The sequence below is a fragment of the Nelumbo nucifera genome, chromosome 3 (assembly GCF_055504915.1).
Source record: "Nelumbo nucifera cultivar China Antique chromosome 3, China Antique-T2T, whole genome shotgun sequence".
In the NCBI taxonomy this organism is placed as follows: domain Eukaryota; kingdom Viridiplantae; phylum Streptophyta; class Magnoliopsida; order Proteales; family Nelumbonaceae; genus Nelumbo; species Nelumbo nucifera.
In genome coordinates, this window is record NC_142651.1 from 18066935 (window position 1) to 18094300 (window position 27366).

At 37.3% G+C, this 27366-nt stretch overlaps 1 protein-coding gene across 1 annotated transcript in view; it reads left to right on the forward strand.

Annotated features, from left to right (window-relative positions):
* Positions 1-8602: 8602 nt before the first annotated feature.
* The window catches only part of SIK1 (Protein kinase superfamily protein), a 125558-nt gene continuing 106794 nt past the window's right edge, over positions 8603-27366 (forward strand). Inside the window, exons 1-9 of the mRNA XM_010262183.3 lie at positions 8603-9491; positions 9655-9743; positions 9846-9953; positions 10107-10214; positions 10631-10721; positions 11066-11118; positions 19333-19395; positions 23313-23357; positions 24453-24488. Of these exons, the coding sequence (XP_010260485.1) occupies positions 8732-9491; positions 9655-9743; positions 9846-9953; positions 10107-10214; positions 10631-10721; positions 11066-11118; positions 19333-19395; positions 23313-23357; positions 24453-24488 (1353 nt within the window). The 5' untranslated portion in view covers positions 8603-8731. The remainder of the gene's footprint in view (positions 9492-9654; positions 9744-9845; positions 9954-10106; positions 10215-10630; positions 10722-11065; positions 11119-19332; positions 19396-23312; positions 23358-24452; positions 24489-27366) is intronic.

Genomic DNA, 27366 nt, shown 5'->3' on the forward strand with positions numbered 1-27366 from the left:
ATATTTTATATGCTTGGCATTTAGGATCTAGATTCTAAAACAATAATGCAAGAGAATTGGAATTATGAAGCTCACGTTCTGAATATTCAACTACATTTTGAATTTGAACCAAATTGATTTGGTGCTAAAGCTATATTTGGTTTGAAGGAAAAAGTAGGGAAAGGAAAGGAAATGAAACCTTTACAAATCTTATATAAGTTTTTCTGCATTTTCCTTCCTTTCTCTACTTTTTCTTTCAAACCAAACATGGCCTAATTGAAATCCAATTCCAGGCAGCTTCATAAAATGGTCTTATAGAAAATAAAGAGATCCACCAAGTTAATTTATCTATAATTCCAAATTTCTTTTCCATCTTCCATATTTTTATTTTTTGGGCTCTACTGTTTTTTTGCATGTAAAATTAAGGAAAATAGTTTTTTTTTTGGGAAACCAAAAAAAGAAAAAGCTACTTTTCTAGTATCTGTTTGCATCTATAATTAGCCCTCTTGGTTCAAATCTGATGACACTTTTTTTTTTGTTAAAAAAAAAGCACCCAGAAAATTAAGAAATTCATCAATCAATATGCACCCTTTCTGATTCACTTTTGTATTCATAAAAGTTAAACAAAAGTACTTCCCTTGTCTTTTCTTGAACCCTACATTAGTATAACAAAATGGCAAAGCATGTTTTATTTAACATTTTAACTGACCCCATATAAGTGCCTGTTTGGAGGGGTTGAAGCACAACGGCTTCTGGCTTTCCAAGGTAGGCCGACATGGACTGCCTACTTGGTAACGACTCATCTCATGTAAATTTTGTTTGGTGAAAGATCCAAATTCAAAACAACAAAATCAACGGTCAGTCAACCATTTGAAGCCTCTCCATTCAACTTCTTTAAATAGCTTATCCGGATAATTCGGATTAGTTGAATGTGATGGTTGTTCAGCCGGTTGTGAAATAAATGATAATGTTCTATGCTAGTAATAAATTTATGGGCTCCACTATGAAAGGTGTAGGTTCCATGTATTTTATTATTGGCGTGGAACATTATCATTTGTTTCACATTGGGATGCAAATGGATCATATGGGATTTGAATCAGGGTATATTTAAATCCGATCCAAAATATTGTAGGTCTTATGTGATCAAGTCTCATAAGTACCAATTTGAATTTGAATCCAATCAAGATGCCAGATATCTGAATTTGATCCAATTTGAATTATTTTTTAAAAATTAATAAATTATTAAAAGGAAAAAAATATAATTATTTAAATAAAGAAAAACAAAATATATAAATATTTTTTCAACCATTTTCATCAATATATATACATGTTTTTATAAAAATAATTAATATAAAAATTTACAAAAATACAATATAAATAAAACATATACATATATATTATATGTAAATAAATACATAATATAAATCCGAATCTGGTTCGAGTTTTTTTTAATCGGATCCGATTATCCGATCCGAAAATCTGAATCAGGGGATACCCAAATCCAACAATAGGATTGGATTTGATTGGATGATGATCTAATCCATTTGCACCCCCTGATTCCACAACCCGCTGAACAGCCATCACATTCAGCATCCTTGCTCTTACCAGAAATGCTTAAAATCAATTGAACTTTTGCTCGGCCCTCTCAAATAGGCCCTAAATGGCATAAAGCATGAATGACAATGATTCAAATGGCATAAAAGCTAAAAAGCCAACCTTCACGGGGTTGGAGGAGTGTCCTAAAGGGGAGGAAAGTTCTAGAAAAAGGCATTTGCTGGAAAGTGGGTAATGGAACCAATATTAAAGTCTGGAAGGATTATGGATCCCAAACATAAGTGGTTTCAAATTAATGGGCTCAGGGCATCAAAGCAGTGAGAACTTAAGGGAAGCTGATCTAATAAACCATACAAGTGGAAGCTGGAATGATGAAATGATAAATTCTACCATACTTGCTGGTTTTACCCAAAAAATTTTAGACATTGAGATCCCCCCAAACCCTTGGGATGACAAATTAATGTGGCTAGGCAGCAAAAATGGGAAATTCACAGTTAGATCAACACATTTCTTAGCTAAACAAATGCAAGAAGAAAACCCAATAGTTCCTGAAGACTCCACTCCAAATAAAAAATTATGGAATTTGGTGTGGAGACTTCCATCAGAACCAAAAATTAAACATTTTCTCTGGAGATGCTATGTAAATGGTTTAGCTGTTAAAGAAAATCTTGCAAAAAGGGGTTTAAGAGATTCAAATATTTGTGAAAGATGTGGAAAAGAAACAAAAACAATTACTCATGCTCTACTCCTTTGTGATAAATCAATATGCATTTGGTTGGGGTTTGGTGTCGGTATTAATCCAAACTATAATCGAAACTTTCCGAGCTTTAAGGATTGGTTAGTGCATATCTTCCTTAGTCTGGGAAAGACTCATCTGGAAAAATTAGCAGACATTGCTCATGTTTTATGGAACATTTGGAAAGAAACAAATTTGTTTTTATTTTGAAAATGAAAATCCAAATCCCTTTGTTGTATCTCTCAAATTTGCAGGTTAATAGTGGAGAGATCTCATCTCTGGCAGCAAAGAACAGAAAGTTCTTCCAAGACTAGTCAGAGCAAAAAAGGATGTTTTTTGGACTCCACCAGATCAGAGCCGCATGAAAGTTAATATTGATAGTAGTTTTTTGGAATCTTCTAGACGGGCTTCTTTTGGCTTCATTATCAGAGACCATTTGGGATGTTGCTGGGGTGCGGGTTTTGGGAAATCAAAAGTTTTGTCTCCACTGAAATCAGAAGCTCAAGCTCTTATGAAGGCGGTTAGTTTTGAAGATAAAATGAACAAATTAAATCTCATCTTTGAATCCAATTGCAAATATTTAGTTGATTGGATAAATGATGCTAATGGCCGTGAAGACCTAGAAATCCTCTTTTGTTGCAGGGATATAAAAGAAATTACTTGTAGAAGAAAATTCACAGTTCAATTCTGTCTGAGAGAAACTAACCAAGCAGTGCATACAGTGGCCAGATATGGTTTTTCAAGAGTTTTTTAATCTAGTCTTACTAGCCCATTGTGTCTCTCCAATATAGGTTTATTTCTGGACCTTTGTTTGTGGTTGTTTGTGTTTTTTTTTTCTGTATTCCTTTATGCCTGTCTCAGTTTCTTGTAGTGTTTGGTTTTTCTTGAATGAAATGATTATCAGTTTCTAAAAAAAAAAAAAGTAATTGAAACTGAAAATATTGGTTTTGAGCCATAATAGTTATTTTGATATGCATGGTTATGGATGTTTCTAGAACTGCACAGAACCACAATCACTATTCTATTCGTGGTTCCTTTTTTGGACTCAACACATTGTAAGTTTTTTGTGCGACTCAAATGTATAAAATCAATTCATATTATAATATTTGTGTTTAGAAAATCAAATCAGACTGGTTGGTCAAATCGGTTGAACCGTGATTAGACCCCAGATGATTCAATCACACCCAAATGGAGCTCATAAGAAATTGGTCGAACCAAATGATTGATTGGTTTAGCTGAAAGAAACGGCCGGCCCCGATTTTATACAGCACCCAAGTCATTTTATGAGGGAATTTTTCAAAATGTTATTAGTAAGACTTGAAGTCACGACTTCTTATTTATATATATTTTTGTGTTGTTTATTTATATATATTCTTGTGTTGTGACCATTAACCCACCACTTTGTTTCATTCATTTATGCGTATTTAATGTATATACTTCTTTAATAAATTTGCATTTTAAAGAAAATGAGAGTTAAGAGGCTTGGACCTTGATCATTTGCTTAAAAATTAATTAACCATTTATACATCACACTTAAGTGTGATATTCTTTGTTACCACTTTTATGATGCCGTTTGATTGGGTACAAGTTTTTTTGGTGTCATGTCTTGTTAACATCATAGTCAAACCCATCCAAAAAATAAGGATTTTGATGGAACTATGGTTTATTTGTCCTAAAGCCAACAACAAAATGAAAATTCCTTACAAAATTTTGGTTGTATTTGTGAACCAAATGAAACACAAACATGCCCATAAGAAGAACACCTCTAGCCTGCAGGATTTATGACTTTTTAATTGTGTTAATACACCAAACATTTTTACCAAAAAAAAATATGGCATTTGGATTTTTAACTTTTATGCTTCATGGGGTACACAACCCTCCAGCCCTAGCCTGTTGGCAATGGGATTTCACCTTCATTAGAGGGGACTTGTGCAATGCATGGAGTTTTCAAGGGAAAGTGAAACAATAGAAACTAAAAACTATTATAAGGAATGAATGAAATGTTCCTTAAAATAATTAATCTTTATTTTAATAATTTATTGTAAAAATAATTTAGTAACTTGGATTGATTATATTAATAATTTTTAACAAAAATAATAAATTACTAGTAATTACTTAATAAAATAATTATTTTCATATTATCTATTAGTGTTTTATTCTATTTATTTTACCTTATTGATGATTAAATGTTATACTTTTTAAATATTACTTAAATATGAGTAAATATATAAAATTAGGTTGTAATCATAATTAAATTAATTTATAGATTGATTTTCTTAGTCATAATTAAATTAATTAATCTAAGTCCAATCTCAAGGTCTTGGGTTGACCCTCAACCTTTAGGCTGTGTTTGGTTGCAATGCAATTTTATCTGTACTAGTACAAATGTATGAAAGTGCAAATGTAAAAAATTGTAATTATTGTTTAATTTTGTTTTAGATTTTACTTTATTCTTCTTCATGTCTTAATTTACTTCATTTGTACTGCAATCAAACAAAATGAGCTAAAATTTGAAACAAAAATAGGTTAGAATTTACAGTCAAATCATTTGCACTGCCATAGTTTTGCATCAATGCAAATTTATTTGCATTGCAACCAAACACATCCTTAGGCTTATTTTGGGAGCACAAATACAAATATGTAAAGTGCAAAACCTTGCATTTTTTATGTATTTGCACTGTGCATATTTGTACTTGTACTCTTTTCAAACTGGCCTTAGTATTTAATTTTATTTATTTTACTCTATTAATGAATAAATGTTACAATTTTTTATAAATATTAGTAAATATATAAAATGTTACAATATTAGTAAATATATAAAATTAGGTTATAGTCATAATTAAATCAATCTAAGCGCGAAATCGAGGTTTAAGACTTTGGTTGCTTGGGTTGATCCTCGACCTGACCCAACATGTCCAATTTGCACCTCTAAGAGCAATGTGACATTTGTAACTAGATTGAACCAAACTGAATACAACCGTGCATAAGGCTGCAACTTGGGCTAAGCATTTGTTAAATTTGGTCCTGGCCTAAAACAATAGGCTTTATGTTATGTAAAATGTAAAATTTTTAAATCAGATACCCAACTTGCACCTCTACTTATGCATGCATTATTTTTGGGGTTTAAACTATTTTTTAGATAAAAATATTAGTGTTGAAGCTGAATGAGCTATGGGGGATGAACTATCCCCATTGTGTAGCCCACTGACTCCCCCCTCCCCCTCCCAAATAAAAATAAATAAATAAATATATTGGGCCAGGTTTTAATAATGTGTTAAGAATTTTTAAGGTTGCATATTGTAGCTCGTCCCACACCCTAAGCATAATAATATTTTGTCCAGGCCCGGGATAGGGACAAGATTTTTTGTGTTAATTATAAAAACTATGATTTTATTACAAATTGAATGTTTTATTTAATTTGAGTTTATCATAAAAATTATAACTACATATTAATATAAATTTTGTTATTTAACTATTTGATAATAATATTTGCCATATATGTATATAACTTGTAGGTCAAGCTTAGGGGTTACTTAGCTTAGGTCCTACCCACTAAGGCTGCTAATGGATTCCAAAAGTTTGACACCCAATTTGATTTTGAATCTGATTATCCCAAATTTGGATGTTAGAACTTGTATCCGATTAATAAGAGGGTTAGATGTGGATTTAATCCCATCTGGCTCAATTAAAAGAATTATTATTTTATGCATATATGTAGTATAATTATGTAAACATGTAAATATTATGTATAATTATATAAAGCATATGATTGATAAATTTAATGTTTTGTATTTATATACATTTGTTATAGGTATATATTTAAAAAAAGAACTAGTTTTCTAAGATGGTTGTGGATTAAATCCAAATCTGATCCAAAAATCTAACATAATAATAAGATGCGGATGTGAATATAGAGATTTCATAATCGAATGCAGATGCATTTGGATCCAATCTAAATCCAATATATTTATAACTCTATTGCCTTGCATTATGTGTGGGCTTGGTGTAAACTTGACCTAGACCTACTTTAGAAGAAAATAGTTGCTTGAACTAGGAAATTTGTAGGTCTAGCTGGGTTGGGCTAAGTTACAGACGATCATCCCTAAGTAGAACGAGTCTTATGACATTTATAATTGGGCCATTATTAGTTTTATTATTTTAATTAATTTTTATATTTTTACATAGAGTAAATGGTTTAGCTATTTTTAAATAGAACTTAAATGTATTTTAATTTTTAATTTATGAACTATTAATTTTATTAATTTTTAATAGCTGCTTCATAAAAAACTTGTTAAAATTCAATAGTTTTTTTTTTTTAAATTTTAGTTATTAGATTTCAAATTACAATTTCTTGATAAATAACAAATTGAATAGAATTTGAATATGAAAGAAATGAGTGGAATTTGGATGAGATTAATATTTTCTCTCCCACTCACTTTCACTCTTTCATTATTTTTAGGTGATTTAACCAATTATGATGTTTTTATTAACTAATTTTTAATAGTTATTTATTTATAGGCTGATCTAGGCTCACATTGGTCTTGAAGTATTAGGCCCAAGCTTAGTCCTGAAATTTGTGGGCCTGATGCGGGCATGGGCTCGAGCTGAATTGAAATGATCACCCCTAAGCAAATTGCTTTTGGTTTGTTATAATAATGAAGAGACAAGAAAGAATAAAAAATAAAAATAAAAAATGAAAAATGAAAAAAACAAAAAAAGGAAAAATAATTGATGAACTTTAACCAATTTAATGGAGTAATTTAGAAGAAAGAGAATTAGTGGAGTGAAATTATTAGAAGAGATAGAGAGTTAATGAAATGGTTAACGAGGAGAGATAATCAAAGGAGTTAACGAGACTATGAGAGAAAGAGAATAGAGAGTTGATGATGAATTTAAAGAAGTTGATTTATTTGGTTCAATTTAAAAAAAAATCAAAAAATAAATATACATAGAAAGATGATGACATTAGGGATGTCACTGGGTTGGGTTAAATAGTAAACCCGGCTTGAACCGACCGTATAGGGTTGTGTTAGGGTTTTGATTATTCAACCTGAGTCAGGCTCGGGTTTTGGCTGGCCCGTTCACCGGGTCATGATACCCTGCATATATACAATGTATTCTTGTAACTTTTTGACTTATAATTCTATAGCTTTAAAGTTTAAGATTTATTTACATATTGGTTTTGATTTTTTTTTCTTTTTTTTTTTAATGAGAAAAGTGACATCTTAAATTCTATAAAACAATTTCCAAACTTAAATTAATGGATTTTAGGCCTTTAAAATGTATTAAAAAAATACAATTGAAATGCCATGGTGTGACGGTTCAGTACAGGCTTAGCTTTGCCTACGCTTGGCAGGCTTACGTTAGGGACATGCCCGTCATTTTCGCCTATAAGATTTTTGGGAGAACTGATGTCATCTTCAGGCAGACCATCAAAAGCTTAACGTACTCTTTGAGGAGGGGTGGTCGACCTCCTTGGGTGCCTAACCTTGGCACTCCTAGACCTTCATCCCCTTGCGGGGTGGCCCTAGTTAACGGCTAGCATGGCTACCAGGGCTCCTCATGGGCGCACACTTGCTCATGGGGACAGTATTGGACCGGCACTGCGCTACTGATACTCAAGGGAGGCTTGGCATTCGGGCCTGGCTCAAGCATGTCCCTTCACCTCGCCAACCCCTTGCCCAAGCTGATTGAGCTATCCCGTTGCCCCTAGCGCACGGGTGTGTTCCGGCCCAAGCGGTTGCCTATCATCATGGCACACAGGTGCCTGTCATCATCGACATACAAGAGACCCTTCACATCGGTGCCAAGTCACCTCATCGGCGCATGGTCGCCTTCCATTATGGTTGTCCCCCTTTAGCACGTAAGCGGCGCCTCCCATGGACCGGTCTGAGCCAGGAGAGTGCCCCGGCCATTGGACTTGAGGTCATGATCCAGTGCTACTGACTTTGGTGGAGCCATCCTATCGAGCAACTCCTAGCCTCTAAGCGTATAAAGGCTTGTCTTGGCCTGCTTTGGCCAGGACGCCACATGGGTTTCTTCCGCTGTAGAACTACCCCGTGACAATGGGTCAGGTTGGGTTTGGAAATCATGTATTCCAAGGAAGGTCGGGTCGAGTAACTGTAACATCGGGTTAGGGTTGAGGCAAACCCGACCCGTTGACATCCCCACATGCACAATAACGAGGCATCTATCCGCTTTAACAAATTGTTTTGGTTTCAACATGGCCGGTCGGGTGTCCAGACAATCGAAAAGTTAATAGGGGTACCGGTTCAACCAATGCCGGTGGTTCGTTGCCACCGTTGGTTTGCCAGTTGCCAGTTGCCATAGCTGGTGTGCAAATGGTTCTTGGTCCACCATGAAGCAGCACAAGCACAACCAGGTAACAGGTTGAGCTCCAATCTCAATCTGGCCTTCCAACGACCTCCTTGAACTTCGTCTGCTCTCTCGCTCTCGCTTGCAATGGATTTCTCCTCTGGTTCTCGTGGCACTCGCAAAAGCCGTGAAAGATCCGATATTTACTCCACAGTCGTCATCCACGACAACGACGACGACGAAGATGAAGAGAAGGAAGAAGAAGAAGAAGAAGAACGTCGAAGCCGAGGATACAGAAAAAGAGAAGAAGAGGAAGAGGACATTTACGCAACGATGCTCTGTAAAGACCATCCCGACGACGACTCATCTCTCCCCCCTCTACTTCAACGACTCCCTAAGGACTTCGGAACCGCCGGCGACGACGAATATGGCGACGAAGATGACAATGGAGATTTCTCGGGGACCGTTATCGTTAGAACCAACCGCAATCGGTCTTCTTCGTCGTCTTCGTCAATGGCCTCGGTTAGGAGGTCGCGTAATTCGCCTTTTGGAGATCGGAATCATGCTAGCCCCAGAAGGAGAATGGAGGAGGAAGATAATTTCTCTACGTTTGTGGTGAAGTCAACACTTCGTTCAAATGATATAGAGTCGGTGTCGGGGACGGTTGTGAGGCGAACCGGTGGTGGCAGTGGTGGAGGTGGGGCTTATTCGTCTTCCACTATGAGTAGGGCTGTGGAGAGTATGCAAGCGATTGGGGAATTAGGGTTTGGGAAGCAGAAGAAAGGGAATTTTTCTTCTCAGGGCGAAGATAGTTGGCAGCATCCATGTAAGATATCAGTTAGTTCAATTCCTGATAGCGTTACTAGGGAAGATCCTTCCACTAAGTATGAGTTGCTCAACGAACTCGGTGAGTCAGAATTTCTGTTTCCACATTGGGTTGTGCAGCTTGAGCTTGTAGAGTTGCTCTTGATTGAACTGAATTTTAGTGGAAATACTGTTTGGGATTGGTAAATTTTTATCTAGCTGAATGGATTGTGCTTTATATGTTTGGCGTTTGTGGGGGATGGCAGGGAAAGGTTCGTATGGAGCTGTTTACAAAGCTAGAGACTTAAGGACTTCGGAGCTGGTTGCCATCAAAGTGATATCACTAAGTGAGGGGGTGTGTATTCAATTAAACCTTTTCTTCTTCATTTGATTTTTTGGTTGCTTGGGTTGAGCTCCTTGCTTACCTTGATGGTTGACTCGATTTAATCTCTGCCAGGAGGAGGGTTATGAAGAAATTCGTGGTGAAATTGAGATGTTGCAACAGTGCAGTCATCCAAATGTGGTCCGCTACCTTGGAAGCTATCAAGGAGAAGAATATCTCTGGGTAGGAGCAAGTGTATTCTTCTTCGTTTTGTTGATTTTGTGAACAAATGTTTTATGAATCTATTGACCTTGTAGAATTAAGTTTTGCATGTAATATGTTCATCGAATTATTCTCAACATCTTTACAAATTCTTTTAAATTTTCATCTTGGCAGATAGTGATGGAGTATTGTGGGGGTGGAAGTGTTGCTGACTTGATGAACACCACTGAGGAGCCTCTAGAGGAGCATCAGATAGCATATATATGTAGAGAAGCATTGAAGGTGTCATTCTATTTCATAAGTTGCATTTGATAAATGACATCATTTTATACAAACTACATAGAATATACACTTGAGGGGAATTGGTTCAAGAATTTATCAATGTTGGAGTCAGATCTCAATTTTCTGTAGCTTTAATATTTTTGGTAGAAAGCACAACTTGCCTGATTTTATATATAACTTCAATTTATTTTGAGCCAAAAGCTCATTGTGTCAGCAAAATTTTATTTTTTATTGAATGTCTAGATGAACAACCTTTATTATCTTTATTTTCACTTGATAGGTCCCATGGATGTGTTGTCTATCTTGAATTGGCTCCTCATTTTTGCAACATTGAGCTTTAATCATCGCTTTATGTATTTTACATTTTATTATTGGTTGAGGCCCAAGGGATTAAATTTGTATTCTGTTTGATGTAGGGTCTATCTTATTTGCACTCAATTTTCAAGGTCCATAGAGACATCAAGGGTGGTAATATCTTGCTCACTGAGCAGGGAGAGGTTAAATTGGGTGAGTAATATTTGTCATATATCTTATAATTATTTATCAACAAAGGTACTTTAAAAAGAGAAGAGAAAAGGGAAAATGAACTGCTTCCCATATGGTTAAATTAAACTGTTTCACTTGCTTCGCTACTGAGTGGCATTGATATTCCCTCTTATCATGCATAAAGAGTCTTGTAAATATGATCTGCAACAACAGTTTGGATGCATGCACCTCTGGCAAAAATCTTCAAATTCAGTTATTAGCAATCTATCCTACTATCCACAGTGTGAAGCAGAAATATCTAGGATCTTTTTTTTTGTTTACAAACTGATGATAATGATGTCTGGATTTGGGAACATGTTGATCAGGTGATTTTGGTGTTGCTGCACAACTTACAAGGACCATGTCAAAACGCAACACGGTATTTTTCTTCTTTAGAGTAATTATTACTTAATTCGTTTCTTGTTAGATTTCTATGTTAAGGCTATAAGGAATTTATTTTTCATTGTTGGTTTTCTGTGCAAAACCATTTGGAAGAGTCTGTTATGCAGACTAAAAACTAGTAATTGATTTAATAGTCTTCTTTCTTGTGTGCGTGCATGCCAGTCCTAGTAGAAAATTTAGGTTTAAATTTTGAGAGGTATTTTTCGTTCTTCCCATGAGCATCCCCTAAGATATCCGAGATATCAAAACAATAGTATTACCTTAAACAAGATGAATGAAAAAGTAAAAAACTCAATGATACTGTTGAAATAATTTAGTTGTTGGTGTTAGGGTCTGTTTGGCTAGTTAAAGTGTTTTTTATTTCTATTTTTTCACTTTTGTTATGTTTGTTATTGTACTCACTTATAGCAGGGGCACAAGGGTCTTTTCCCTTCTTATTTATGGTGCCCTATATATATTATAATAAAAGCTGGCGCCGCCAACACTGTTACATTGCAAATTCCTTCTCTCTTCTTCTTCCCTTCTCTTCTCTTCCTCTTATTTATGGCCGGCCATACTATCAAGATGGTATCAGAGTAGGAATACTGACTAAAGAGAGCATATCGAACAAACTTCACTGAGAGAACAGATCGAATAGACTTGCTGAATCTGGGTGGAACAGAGATCTGAATCTGGACTGAGGAAAACAACTCTACAACTGGTATAGTTCTTCCGTTTTCTCTTCTTTACCCTCCTTGGTCGTGTACCAAGTGAAAAACCAAAATGAATCTGGGCTGCTGAATGCTGTCGGATCTGTATACCTCTGTTTTTTTGGCTTCATGTGTTAAGACGACTGTAGGTCAAGGATGACCTGTCATCTCAATAATTTGACTTGATTATAAGTGGTAAGGATCTCTCTTGCTGATTAATGGTTTTAGACATTTTGGAAGGCTGGTAGGTTGGGACTGTTAAAACCGTACAGGTCTGAAATCTGCCGAATATTGCCTCTGTTTTGTCTTGAAATTGGTATTGTTTGTGCTCAGCTTGTTTTCAAACCCAAGTGTGTGGGTGTGGACTAAGTGGAGCATTTTTTTTGTGGAGTAAGGAGGGGTCCTAAGTCCGGTGTTTGGGACTGATTATTTGTTTTGACCATGTCATCTGAGAATTCTGCCACTTCAGAGATTTCAGGGAGCCACAATGGAGTGAGTGGGGGAATGGATATGAGTTTTCCCATGGCTGTTATTCCCTTTGATGGTCTGAACTACCTTGAGTGGTCTAGGGGAATAAAACTCTACATCACTGCTAGGGGGAAAATAGGATACATCAATGGGAGAGTAAAGAAACCGAAGTACGGAAGTGCTGAATATGATAGGTGGAACCAAGAGAATAGTATGGTGATGTCTTGGCTCTTGGTTTCCATGCTGCCACAAGTAAGAAAGACTTTTATGTGGGCTGAAACTGCTTGTGAGATATAGGAACAAGCGAAGTCCACCTATTCAGAGCAGAGACACTATGCCAAGATATATCAATTGCAAGCTGAATCCTCTACTTGCAAGCAGGGGGAGAGGAGTCTCTTGATGTACTATTCTGATTTGACATCGATATGGAAAGAACTTGATCACTATTAGAATGTGAATTGGAAGTGTGATGAGATGCAAAGGCATATAAGTCACTTGTATCTCAACAACGAGTCTTTCCTTCCTCCTAGGGCTGAATCCTTCGTATGAGTCCATCAGGGTGCAGATCTTGGGTAGTAAAGACTTGCCATCAGTTCAGGAGGTGTATGCCTTGGTGCAGTCAGAAGAGAGTAGAAGAAGTGTGATGAATGGTGTAGAAGGGGAGTCAGTTGCCCTAACTGTTCGGGGAAATTCAGATACAAATGTTGGAGGTGGTTTTAAAACAGGTGACTCTCAGAAAAAAACAGATGATAAGAGCAAACTTTGGTGCACTCACTGCCAGAATACACGACACACGAGAGATACATGTTGGGATCTCCATGGAAAACCTAAATGGGCACAGGATTTGGGTAAGAAGTCAACACCTGATCAGGGCAAGAAATCAGGCCAGCAGAATCAGAAAAAGTATAACCTAGCTAATATGGCGTCGACAGAGACTAGTCCTTTGGTAACTCAGGAAAGGCATCCCAGTTCTGACCCTAAGGAAGATATTATCAACTCCTTTCGTGAACATTTGGAATTGTATGGTAGGACTTTCCGCCAGATGGATTCTGGTCTTACTCCCTCTACCTCGTTTGCGTCTACATCAGGTAATGCTGCCACTACCTTCCATGTGTCATCTCATACCACTGATTCTCCTTGGATTATTGACTCCGGAGCCTCAAACCACATGACTGGTAAGTCAAATTTGTTTCAGACATATAACCTTCTCTCTGGGAGAGATAAGGTAAGACTAGCTGATGGTTCTTTTTCTACCATAGCTGGTCGAGGTACCATACCTCTCCTACTTGGCCTTACCCTTCCTAATGTACTGCATGTTCCGAAATTACCTATTAATTTGCTATCCATTAGTAGTCTAACTCACTCCTTGAACTGTTCAGTCACTTTTTTTCCGTCTTCATGTGTGCTTCAGGATTTGGCCTCGGGGAAGACGATTGGTAGAGGAAGCATGGTGGATGGTCTCTACGTGTTGGAGAATAAAGCTGGTCTTGTGGCTACAGAGTTCATGAGTTCGTCAAGTGAGAGTCAAGCCTATTTATGGCATAGTCGTCTAGGTCATCTTTCTTTTGAGTCATTAAAAGTTATGTTTCCAAAGTTGTTTGAGTCCTTGTCAGTGAGTCAGTTACAGTGTCAAACATGTCAATTGAGTAAGCATTGTAGAAGTTCTTTACCTTTGTGAAATAAAAGATCTGAATTTCCATTTCATATTGTTTATTATGATGCTTGGGGCCCTGCTACTCTACCTACCGAGGCTGGCTATAAGTACTTCATTACTTTGATTGATGATTATTCTAGATACACCTGGGTTTACCCTATGCGATCTCGAGATGAAGTGCCAAAAATTGTGAAAGATTTTCAACACATGGTGTTCACTTAGTTCCAAACGGAAATCCATATCTTCCGGTCGGACAATACGAAGGAATACTTCCATAGTGATCTCACAGAGTTTTTTGCTTCAAGTGGGTCACTTCAGTGAAGCTCTTGTGCTAGGAGACCCCAACAAAATGGTGTGGCTGAACGGGAGAACCGCCACCTTCTCGAAGTAGCTCGTGGCTTATTAATTCATATGAATGTGCCAAAACGTTTTTGGATGGATGTAGTTTTGTGTGCTACATATATCATCAATTGCATGCCCTCTCGGCTACTAGAGTATAAGGCTCCACATCAGCTTTTGTTTCCTACAGCCTCGTTGTCCACCATTCCGATGCGTGTTTTTGGGTGTCGTTGCTTTGTCCATAACCTGTCCCCTACTCGAGGTAAGCTTGATCCTCGGGCTATTCCTTGCGTTTTTCTTGGTTACCCTTTATCTCAAAAGGGGTATCACTGCTATGGTCCTACCTCTCACAAGTACTATGTCTCCATTGATGTATCCTTCTTTGAGAATCAACCTTTTTTCTCGGTTTCTCCTCAGGGGGAGAGTAGGGTTGAGGAGAAACAGGCGACTCAAACTCAACTACCTCCTTTACCCAATCCTCCTCCATTTCGGGTTTTTCATCGTCGCCATAAAAGCCAACAGAGTTCAAGAGCCGTGGAACCTGACACTATGCAACCAACATCATCAGATTCACCCGAGGCAGATTCGTCTCATCAGCCAGGTACACTTGCTCCTTTTGATATGTCTGTTCCTCTAAATGTTGATTCACCAACCATCAATGATCTTAATATTCCTATTGCTAAGAGAAAGGGTGTTAGGTCTTGTATCACTAATCATCCTATCTCTAATTTTGTGTCCTATGATCATGTTTCACCTTCATACTGTGCATTCCTCTCTTCTGTAGACAGTGTCCCCATTCCTAAGAATGTGGCAGAAGCTTTGTCTAAACCTGAATGGACAGATGCAATGTAGGAAGAAATTGATGCTTTACACAAAAATGGCACTTGGGAGTTGGTGGACCTTCCTGAAGGGAAGAAACCAGTGGGTTGCAAGTGGGTGTTCACAGTGAAACACAAGGTTGATGGAACTGTAGAAAGGTACAAGGCTAGACTGGTGGCAAGAGGCTTTACATAGGTATATGGAGTGGACTATGCAGAGACTTTTGCTCCAGTAGCCAAGATGAACTCTATCAGGATTCTTCTTTCATTGGCAGCAAATCTTGACTGGGAACTTCACCAATTTGACATAAAAAATGCTTTCTTGAATGGTGACTTGGAAGAGGAAGTGTACATGACCCAACCTCTAGGGTTCTGTGCCAAAGGCAGTGAACAAAAGGTGTGCAGGTTGAAAAAATCTTTATATGGGTTGAAACAATCACCTCGGGCTTGGTTTAGTAAGTTCCATTTAGCAGTTCAACAGATGGGGTTCAAACAATGCCAATCAGATCACACTCTATTTGTGAAAAGAGGTGAAGGGAAAATTGCAACTCTTATTGTGTATGTGGATGACATAGTGATCACAGGAGATTGGGAGGCTGAAATACGGAGACTAAAAAAATTCTTAGCCACTCAATTTGAGGTGAAAGATCTAGGCCCCTTACGTTATTTCCTTGGAATTGAAGTTGTCCGCTCTCACAAGGGCATTTTTATTTCCCAACGGAAATATGTACTGGATCTACTAGAAGATACAGGCAAGTTGGGGGTAAAACCAATTGATTCACCAATTGAATCTAATCATCATCTGGGAGACAGTCAAGGAGAGTTTTTGAAAGATGTGAAGAAGTTCCAGAGACTCGTGGGGAGACTTTTGTATTTGTCTATGACCAGGCCTGATATTGCCTATGCAGTGGGTGTCCTTGGTCAATTCATGCACAACCCTAGGACAACTCACTTTGAAGTTGCAGAGAGGATCTTGAGATACCTTAAGAAGTTTCCCGGAGCTGGTTTGTTGTTCCAGAAACATGGTCACTTAAAGGTGGAAGTATATACTGATGCAGATTGGGCAGGAGCAGTCAATGACCGAAAGTCTACCAGTGGGTATTGTGCCTTTGTAGGAGGAAACTTGGTCACATGGAGAAGTAAAAAACAAAGTGTGGTGGCTAGATCTAGTGCTGAAGCAGAGTATAAAGCGATAGCTCATGGGGTTGCTGAAATCATGTGGATAAGAATTCTGTTAGGTGAACTGGGTTTTGCAGTGAGCAATCCTATGTCACTCTACCGTGACAATAAAGCTGCCATCAATATTGTTGCTAATCCAGTCCTGCATGATAGGACAAAATACATTGAAGTGGACAAGCATTTTATTAGAGAGAAACTTGAAAATGGAGAAGTGTGTACTCCATATGTCAGTTCAGAAGAACAACTTGTAGATATCTTCACCAAAAGTCTTCATCATGTGCGGCACAAAGATTTGTGTCACAAGTTGGGCATGATTGACATCTATGCTCCAACTTGAGGGGGAGTGTTGAAATAATTTAGTTGTTGGTGTTAGGGTCTGTTTGGCTAGTTAAAGTGTTTTTTATTTCTATTTTTTCACTTCTGTTATGTCTGTTATTGTACTCACTTATAGCAGGGGCACAAGGGTCTTTTCCCTTCTTATTTCTGCCGCCCTATATATATTATAATAAAAGCTGGCGCTGCCAGCACTGTTACATTGCAAATCCCTTCTCTTCTCTTCTCTTCTCCCTTCTCTCTTCTTCTTCTCTTCTCTTCTCTTCCTCTTATTTCTGGCCGGCCATACTGTCAAGAGATACAATCTGGGAAATCCTATGTTTGGTCTTTAGTGGATAATCACCAATCTGTTCTTCACGTGTAGAAAGATTCCTGTTCCCTCATTAGATGTCCCTAGTGTTGATAACGTATTGTTCTGAGTAAAAAGAGGTTTAGACTGGTCCCTATGGTTTTACCTTCTAACCTATTCTAATTAATGACTGATCCTGCATGGATATGCCCCATAAAATTCCAGAAAAATCATGAACTTCTACACAGCTCCTTAATGTATTTTATTCTATTGAGATCATAGTGAAGACTTCTAGATGGCCCTTGGTTAGGACTGCAATTCCCCCTTTTTTGTTTTTTTGAATAAGTAATAGAAATTTCACTAGATAAAGCAAAAGCAAATAAATTTACAATCAAAACTTCCCAACTGGAGGCATGAGTTGCAGCCTCCAAAACAAAAAAATAAGTTACACCTGAGCACAATACAAATGATCCCATGTAAGTGGTGTAACCCCTTTCTTAGCTAAATAATCTGCCATCCCATTTGTGGATCTCCTTTCTCATTAGATCCTTATAAGCATATTTATGGTTAGCAACTTAAATCACTTTATAGCCTCCGTGTAATTCCATATTACTGCATCCGATTCCTTCAACCACTCAACTACCAGTTTAGAGTCCCCTGAAATGAGTAGTCTTTCAATTTGCAATCTGTAACATTGCTTAAATCTCTGCATTTGTGGAGGCCCCATCCCTGTTGGACCCGAATATAAAGCAATAATATGTTCGTCTTTATTTTTGAATACTCCTATTCTAGACGACCCTGGGTTTCCTAACTTGCTGCCATCAAAATAGAGTTTGGTGATATCTTCTTCAGGAGGTACCCAAACTGAGGTGACCCTTTGTTTGTTAGCTGAACTTTTTGCTACAGCTTCCCAATTCCTCCAAATATCATCATGAGAGAAAATATCCATGTCTTTCTATCCAATGTATAAACCTATGCACAATGCAGTCGAAATTTCACCCTCATCTCTTTTCCTTTCAATGAAGATTTTTGCATTTCTCTCCTCCCAGACTGTCCACACTAGAGCAAGCCCTGAGGCCTCTGACACATCTTACATGATTCTCCCCCTCCTCTTTAGACCACATGAAGGTGAGTCAAATAAGCTACTAATCTGTAAAGGCAAATATCACCTGCACCAAAAGAGCAAGAAAATCTTTCTAAATGCCTACAACAAAAGGACAAGAGATTAATAAGTGGTAGCAGCTCCCTTTACTAGTCTAGACCAGATTTCTTTAGAGGGGAAGGGTTGGGTTCTGGGTAGTGGGAGCAAAACATAGAGTCAAGAAAAAGGAGGCATAAGAAAACAACCTTTTTGGATTGGGAGTGCATACCCGACTATCTGGTTCAGAAAGGTCCAAAATGAAAGAATCAAGAGCTTTTAACAAGAAAGCAATTATTTCAAGCTCAAGGCCTCTCAACCCTCTTCTGGAATCCAGATCCCAACTTATACCAACTGACAAAGAGAAAGAAGCAAACTTTTGGATATGTTCCTTTTTAAACAGAGAGAGGGAATACAAAGAGGGTCTCCCTAAGATAAGAGTTACCAACCCAAATATCTTACCAAAAGAGTAAGCCTTAACCAAACAGGAATCTGCATCTCTTCATAGAAAACCATGGGTGGAGCTTATCTCTGTGCCTAGAAGCATGCAAAAGCACAATGAAATAAATAACACTGGATGGAGCCTAATGAAATTTGCAGTTATTGATAAAAAAGAAAGAAAACACTGGATGCTCATAGAAACAATAGACACTGGTTAACTTTGTGCAGTCCAACACAACAATTATTTAAATCTGCCTGAGATTATTGATTACAATGCTAAAATTGCAAGTATTTGAAAAGAAAGGTTGTGTAATGGGTTGTGTTGACCTTTGTCTCATAACATCTAAGAGGAGTACATTGTCTGAAGCATGGATTTTTAATTTTCTAATAAAAATATGCATGCTTGACTATTTCAAATGCTATTTTCTTGTCATTACATTTTCAGATTTAAAGTTGTGTTATCCAAATCAAAGGCACTTCTTCTGTTTGAGTGATCCTGGATTATGCCTAGGTCAGTGTCTCATTGCTGGAGTGTGATCCCTCATATAAAGTACTATTAACTTTTAGTATAATCATGTTTACTCATGTTTCTGTATGTTGAACTGTCTTCATCTCTAATACCAATCATAACTCACTTATTATTCTATTAGTAGATATTTTGAATAGTTCTAATACTGATTTGAAAACTTTTGACTTGAATTAATGCAACTTAAGAATATTGGATTTTCTATTCCTGAAAATTGGGGTTCTTGGTGATTGTGTCCCAACTATATTTGAACTATTTCTCAGCCTTTTCATTTTCCTTGTATTAGGTAATTAGAAGTTCTTATTTTCATTTTGCAGTTCATTGGCACACCACATTGGATGGCTCCTGAAGTTATTCAGGAAAGCCGCTATGATGGGAAGGTAATGACTTATGCAAGGTGCTATTTTCTTTTTGTTTCCTTTTATTACTTTCTTGATGACTTTTCCACATCTTCTATTAATAATAAAGTTAAAAAAGGACGTCTGGCATGCATTTGAAGTTGTCAACTTTATTCATATACATTTTCAACTGAAATGTGTACATAGTTTTTGTGCATAGACTTTTGATAGGAGTTGGGATTTTGATGAAGAGGTTGTGAAGTCAAAGGACCTTTGACTAGTTTCATCAGATTAAACTTGGAAAGTTATAATTGAGTTTTTTGCTGGTTAGGAAGGATGAGGGACTGGGAAGCTGTGATTCACAGTTATGGGCCCTCAAATCATTTCTTGCTGCACATGCCCTCTTTAGTCTGCCTCTGCCCCCAGCTCTTCTAGCCTTTTCAACTTGTAACAGATCACTTCTATCTGGTTCTGCAGATGGTGTTCTAGACCAATGTTTTAAAACGTGGAGGCGTGATGCGAGGTGTTCCACTATCTAGAGGCGTGGGGCGTAGTTCAGAATGTAAGAGGCGTAAGCCTCCTGAACACAAGGAGCCTCCTTAAGAGGAGGGGGGATCTCATTTTTTCTTTATTTTTAATAAAAATCTTTTATATTAAGAAGAATAAAGACGCATCCTCTAACATACAAAAAAAATCAAATTGGGCCGCATTGAAAAGGGGGCGGGGGGGTGAAGCCCCTAGCCAAAGGGGTTGGGGGCAGACCACTTTCTTTCCCCTTATCTTTTCTTCCCTTCGCTTTCCTTTCCTCTTTTTTTTTTTTCCTTCTCTTTCTTTCTTTTTCTTTCCCTTCCCTTTCTTTTCTTTTCTTTTCTTTTCTTTTCCTTTCCTTTTTTTTTTCTTTTTTCTTTTTTGTTTTCAGTCTTTTTATATGAGGTGTGCATGAGGCGTACGCCTCAGAGGTGTCAGCGCCTCTCGCATACGCCTTAGGGCATTTTGGGAGCGCCTCCAGGCGTACGCCTCCCACACCTTTTAAAACACTGTTCTAGACATGTGACCAAACCATCTTAGGTGGCATTTTTTTTTTGATCAGCAAAGGTGATTTTATTAAGAAAATGATATGAAAATTAGTACAGAAATTGGGTAGCCTTGGCTACCCCATTATCCTTTAAAATTCCACCTGAGATTTTGCTTTACATCCTTACAACTGAGCCCAAAACAATGTTCCCTATTAGCCCCTTGCTTCGCTAGCTGGTCTGCAAACCCATTTGCTGCTCTTAGAGTCCACTGAAATAATAATTGCATGTCCTTGGTAATGTGATTAAGTTTCTTGATCTCATTTCTGAACACCCATGGAGTCTTTCCATTCTGCTTTAGCCAGCTTATAATTACTTTGGAATTGCCTTCCACAACCAGCTTTCTCACACCTATTTCCATGGCTTTTTGTATTCCAAAGACCACTTCTTTTAGTTCAGTTGTAATGGAGTTTCCCCATCCAATAGGGCCCGAATACAGCCCCACTACTTTCCCCATGTCATCTCTTTTGACTCCACCAATTCCAGCCACACCCGGGTTGCCAAAGCTGCTCCCATCAAAGTTTAATTTGAGGAATCCAGATTCAGGAGGATCCCAACTTCTTAGCATCTTAGATGGCATTTGGTAAATCTGAAGTCTGAAGTCTGAAAGTCAAAGCAAAAAAAAAAAAAAAAAACTCTGAAAAAGCTCTGTAAGTATTCGGTGGAAAATTTGCTTTTATGCTTTTGCAGACATCAAAACATAGTGGGTTGTTCAGTAATCTGAATGTCGTGATGCCTGAAAAGCTTGAATTTTACAAATTTGCCCCTCAAGTCATTATTGAAATAAAGTAAAGGAGAATGATTAAAATAATATGATATTAAAAAAATATTATAAAATAATATAAAAATATAAAATATTGTAATTGATATCAAAATATTAAACAAATAATAAAAAAGACTAATAAATAATATTTAAAAGAGTAATACTATAAAATAATAAAAAAATTAAAAACAATAAAATTTAATAAATAATACCATTAAAAATTAAAAAATAATTTAAAAAAGATAAAATAGTAAAAATTATTACAAATATAATAAAAAATGTAAAAAATAGAAGAATTAATAAAATGGGATTGACACTTAACAACAGTTGCAACAATCAGATTCCAGCACTATTCATTGTCTTCCCAAACTAGAGTTCAACGCCACTCCAACCTGAGGTGGTGAGATTCTCCACCTCTTGCAAATCAGATACCATCACTGTTCATCCATTGTCCCCAACCTCTCACAAATCTGATACCCTATTGTTCATGATCTTCTCCATTGCAATGTTGAGCCAGAGGTGGTGAGATTCTCTACCTCACCGAAATGTTGAGCTGCAAATTAGAAATTTTTACCAATTTATTTAAGAAATGAAAGAATATGATCGAAAAGAAACAGAAATAGAAAATTTTACCAAATTTTTACCCTACAGTTCGTACTCCGAGTATGCCATCACCTGCAACTACTCCTTTGCCGGCAACACCATCTGCCATGTAATCAACATTGTTTTTTTCCTTCTCTGATAGGGATGAAACAGAACAGTTGACGATCTTGGGTTCGAACCTGGTTCATCTACTCCTCTGTTCAAACCCACTATCGACATTTTGGGTTTGAACCTGGTTCATCAACTCCTTTGTTCATGGCAGAGATGAGGGAGAAAGAAGAAAGAGGGAGGAAGAGAGAGAGGGGGGGGATATTTTTGGTGTTCGGAGGTTGATTCAGCGCTATTGAATGCCACCTTAGTTTATTTCCCCTCATTTTTATTGGAGCTAGTCCTTGGTTCAAAAGTTTATTTATGGTTATCCCTTTTAGTTTTCCCACTCATCCATCTTAGTATTCACATTTTTGCTACATTGATTTTTTGGACATGCTGTTTCTCTTTCTTGGCTGCCTAACATTTAGCTCCACAACATTTCTGGCCTTGAAACTTTTTTTTGTAAAATTTTCCTTTTGGCCAAGTGGTGTTCTTCCATCAAATGGGACTTTAGATGCATCTGTCACCCTTTGATTTTGCCCATCCTACTCTTATTCCATGGTCAATATCCTCAATCTCATTTATCAAAAAAAAAAAAAAATCCTCAATCTCTCTCTTGTTATGGATTACCTAACCAAGGTAATGAAAAAGTCATGTTGAGATATCTCCTGGTCTCCAATCCTAAGTGTACCCTGATTTCATCATGTTAGGGCATTGAGATGTATTGCATACTTGAGGTGCACATTAATGAAGAAAGGTTTGGATGATGCTTTCATAACATCTGAAAACATGAAACCTGGCTTTCTGTCAAAACTTTTCCCAAATTGGTTGAGCACTCTTCTGCAGTTTTCAAAACCAGGTGTTGGTTCACTGGTTCAACCATCCGGATTGAACAGATCAGACCGCTAAAGCACTACTACCCCTTAGATCAGAATAGTAGATTAGATTTCATATCTTTACAGTCTTTATCCTTAGAGTTGTTGCTGCTGCCATTGGCATTGGCTTACATTGCCATTGTTGTCACCCTATGTTGCCGCTATCATCAGATAATCTAATAAGCCTTTCTCTTTGCCATTGTTATTGGGGGTTGTTGGTTACCATCTCTCTCCCCCTTTCTCTTTCTATTCATAGTAAAAGCCTGCATCATTATCTAACCCCTCTCTCCCTATACTATATAGAACAAATGAGCCCGTTTTCTTCTTTGGGTAATGGTCCAACCAATTAGGCCAATGACAGGTTGCAAACACTTCTCTGCTGTATTCTTTGGATTTTTTCAAGATCCTTTCTATTACTTGTGCGGTAACATGTACAATATTCTGGAGTTTCTGAAAGTCATTAGTTATGCCTACAAAATTCATTGCATACTGCATTTGCTGGTGTTACCAGTAAGTATCTTGTGACTGGCTACAAATAACATTTTTATATAACAGGTAGATGTGTGGGCTCTTGGTGTGTCTGCAATTGAAATGGCAGAGGTATGCATATTCAATACTTAAATTTGACTTTTTCTTTGATTGGTAACTGGATATTTTATTAATTAATGAAAACTCAGATCATAATTTACAAGCAAATGTGCCAAGTACTCCAAGACTTTTTTTTTTAATAAAATTACATCAGCTTTCTATCTCAAAAGCATTAGGTTCCCCATTGTCATTACCCAATACAGGTTTTCCCTGTTAACCCTTGCTAGTCTAGGGCATCAGCCAAGCAATTGGCTTGCTTCTTTGTCCATAGAAGCTTAACTCTTATGCCTTGTGCGGTGGCCGGGAAGGTGTTTAACTGGGTAAATGTATTTACAATGGTATCTACAACCTGGGGAAGTGTTACCTGGGTAAATATGTAAATACATTTACCTGTGTTCTTTTGCTAGGAAATGTTAGCTGGGCAAGTGAATGCCAGGGAAGTTGGTCAACTTCCCTCCCTCCCAACTTACCAGCAAACAAACAGGCCCTTAATTCTTATGCCAGCGTCCTTATTTATCTCCAGACACATTGATGTCACCAAGGTCCTAGATTGTTATTTACTTATTAAGCAAACAGGTTATTACTACTTTGGAATCACTTTCCACAATCAGATTTCTAATGTTTGGGCTGCGTTTTGTTTGAAAGAAAGGTAGGAAACGTATAGATTTGTATAGGTTTCCCTACCTTTCCCTACCTCTTCTTTCAAACCAAACACAGCCTTGGTGTCTTTGCCAGTTTCAAACGCTGGTGTACTGCCAAGAATTCAGCCTTTAATGAGTCCCCTTGACCTGCAGGGCCCTAGTACTAAGCCAACACTTTGCTATTGCCATTTCTGAATACACAACCAGTGCCAGATGTCCTGGATTATCCATGCTGCTTCCATCAAAGCTAAGTTTTACTAGATTACCACTAGGAGCTTTCCAGTTAGTGATACAGACCATCCTTGTGGTAGAAAGACTATTCCTTTTATGCTACCTCTTCTAGTATATTTATATTCTTCTAAGTTTATTATATATGAACGAATTTTGTATCTTATCTTATTGGATCATTCTCTAGAATCTTCTTGATATCTTATAGATTTGTTTTCTTGTTCTTATCAACTTTCAGGGACTTCCACCAAGATCAACTGTGCATCCAATGAGAGTCAGTACTTTGATTACTTTATGGATATCTTTTTTTTCTTGTTTTAGTTTTTATAACAAATTTAGCTCAATTTGCTTGATATTGTTCCGTTGATATACTAACCAGGCTTTTAGTTATGTTTTATATTTTCTTTGAGATTCTTGTCATTCAGTGGCCTGGCTATGTTCATTGTGATGCCTAACACATAATGCTCTTCATTTTGAAACTGCTTGTGTTGAGAACTTGAAATAAAATATGAACCATTTCCAAGATGTAGTACTGTTTTCATAGAAATGACTGTCTTAGCATCGTGGTTTTGTTACTTGATAATGTGCATAAATATCAGCTTATGAGCTTAGAAATAACTAAGAATAATGGATTCATAATGCCTTTTTTTTGTTTTATCAGCAACAGAAAATTTCATTAGTTGAAATTAGGTAATACAATGTGAGGCTGGAAAAATAAGCAGCAGCCTATTAACTTATAAGTAGCCCATGTTACAAGTTTGCCCAAAACAACTGCTCCCTATAAAATTGTTGTTTAGCTAAGGTTTCTGCCATTCCATTTGCAGATCTTCTCACCCATCTGAAGGTAGCATCAGTCTCCCTTGCCAACTTATCCATCTCCCTTAGAGATTGTGCTCCCTATAAAATTGTTATTTAGCCAAGGTATCTGCCATTCAATTTGCAGATCTTCTCACCCATCTGAAGGTAGCAACGATCTCCTTTGCCAACTTATCCATCTCCCTTAGAGATTGTCTATATATCCAAGCACTTTCCTTGTTGCATCTCATCCAAGAAATGACTAATTGTGAGTCCCTTCAACCTATACCTGCTTCAGCCCCAGTTGTTTGGCAAGTTTCAGCCCTTGTGACAAGGATAAAATTTCAGCTTTTGGAGAATCCCCATATCCATCTGTCCTGAATAATAGCCACAATTACACCATCTTCATTTCTAACAACTCCTCCAATACCTGAGGGTCCCGAGTTACCGAAGGAACTCATGTCAAAGTTCAGCTTTATACTGAAGGAATTCCAATCCATAATCATTACCTTTCCTAGTTGATGATGTAGCAACTGCTTCCCAAGATCTCATGATATCATCTACAAAGAATACTTTGGATGTCTACTATTCTCACCCAATGTGCCACCTTTACCTTTATGCTATTTATGAGTCTTCTCTTGTGCTACATTTCTCCTTGGAGATCCATTCATTCCTTTCTTTGCAGATTGATCATAAAACTTCTCTTGCTGCCTTTCATGTTATTCTTCCCCTCTTCTTAATTTGCCTCATTAAGTCATGATTGAATAGACTAGTGTTTTAAAAGTGCAAGACGCAAGGGTCAATTTGCGCCTGAGGCGCACATGCGCCTTTTTAAGCAAGGCACAAAAAATAAAAAAAAGTAAAAAAAATGCCAAAAAATTCAAAAAATTATTAAACATAATATTAACAAAAATATAAACTTAAATTTTAAAATAAATGTTTTAAAAAACCTATTATCTAAAATTAAAATACATAAGTATAACATGTAAAGCATATTCAAATGAGAATTTAAAAATAAAATCAAATATATAAAATATTTTCAAGCATATAAAACCCATAATCTCTCTCTCTTTCTCTAAATTTCATTACTTAAATTTGCTAATGTGATGTAAAACATATTACATTCTTGATTCTACGAGCCGCCTTTGTGCCACGCCCCTCAAGGCAAGCCCAAACAAATCCACGTTAGGTCTTAAATTCTTAGTTCTCACACAAAAAATAATGATTTTATAGTTTTAATTGCTTTTTAAGAAGATATTTTATTAGGATGAATGAATGAACAACATTACCAAATAGGGGGTTCGAGGGCGGAGCCCCTGGCCCAGTCGCTAGACACAAAAAAAGCATCAAATTTTCAAAAGGTGCACGCCTGGGCTGAGGCGCAAGGCGCACCAGGTGTGTGCCTTTTGAAAGGGTTGCACCTAGGACCTGGGCGGGGCGCCTACCCTAAAATGCGCCTCGCTTGTGCGCCTGGGCATGCCTTTTAAATCACTGGAATAGACTAGCCACATCTCAAGGGGTATCCCCACTTGCAACCAAAAAGAGAGCAAAAATACGTCCACAGGTTACAAAAGGATAGGAGATTAGTAAATGGGGAAGGGTCTCACTGCTAGCCTTGCAAAGAATGCATACATGAGGTGAAAGGAGAAGCTGAACAAAATTCAGTGATGTGTTCCTTGTGATATTGAGCGAGGGAATAAAGCAACAGAAACTACACATTTAAAGGAGCATCACCCAGCCAAAGATCCTCCGAAAAGAGGATCCTATTACCACTACCAACATCATATCTAATGAAACCCAAGAAAGTAGGGAGAAGTACCTGAATGTATTTCCAAGGGGATAAGTAAGATACACGAGGAGAGACTCATCCATCCTATCCATTGTCCATGACACCATGAATGCTCACGATAACCTTATGCCGCAGCCTGTCCTTCTCTAATGGGAATCTTCATAACCATTTTCCAGGCAATATTTCTATGAATCAAATTCCCTATTCCCAAGCTACCCTGTTCTCTAGGTTTACTAACCATGATATGGACGCGTTCCTCGGGAAGAAATATCATCGCCGCCGGCAGCAGCAGTGATCCGATGTTCTCATCCTATCCAATTCGGCAGCAACAGTCTTATACATTCGGCAGATTAGATTAGACTATCTTGTTGTTCTTATCTTATCATATTAAGTTAGTAGATTAGATTATCTTATCTTATTAGATTAGGATTAAGAGAGACTTATCTTATCCTATCAGTCTTATCTTATCAAGATAGAGCTGGAGGCCTCCCTATTCAGCAAGGAGTCTCCCTAAGAACAGGACTCTTGTAATCTCCTATTTAAGGAGCCACTATTATTGAATGAAGGC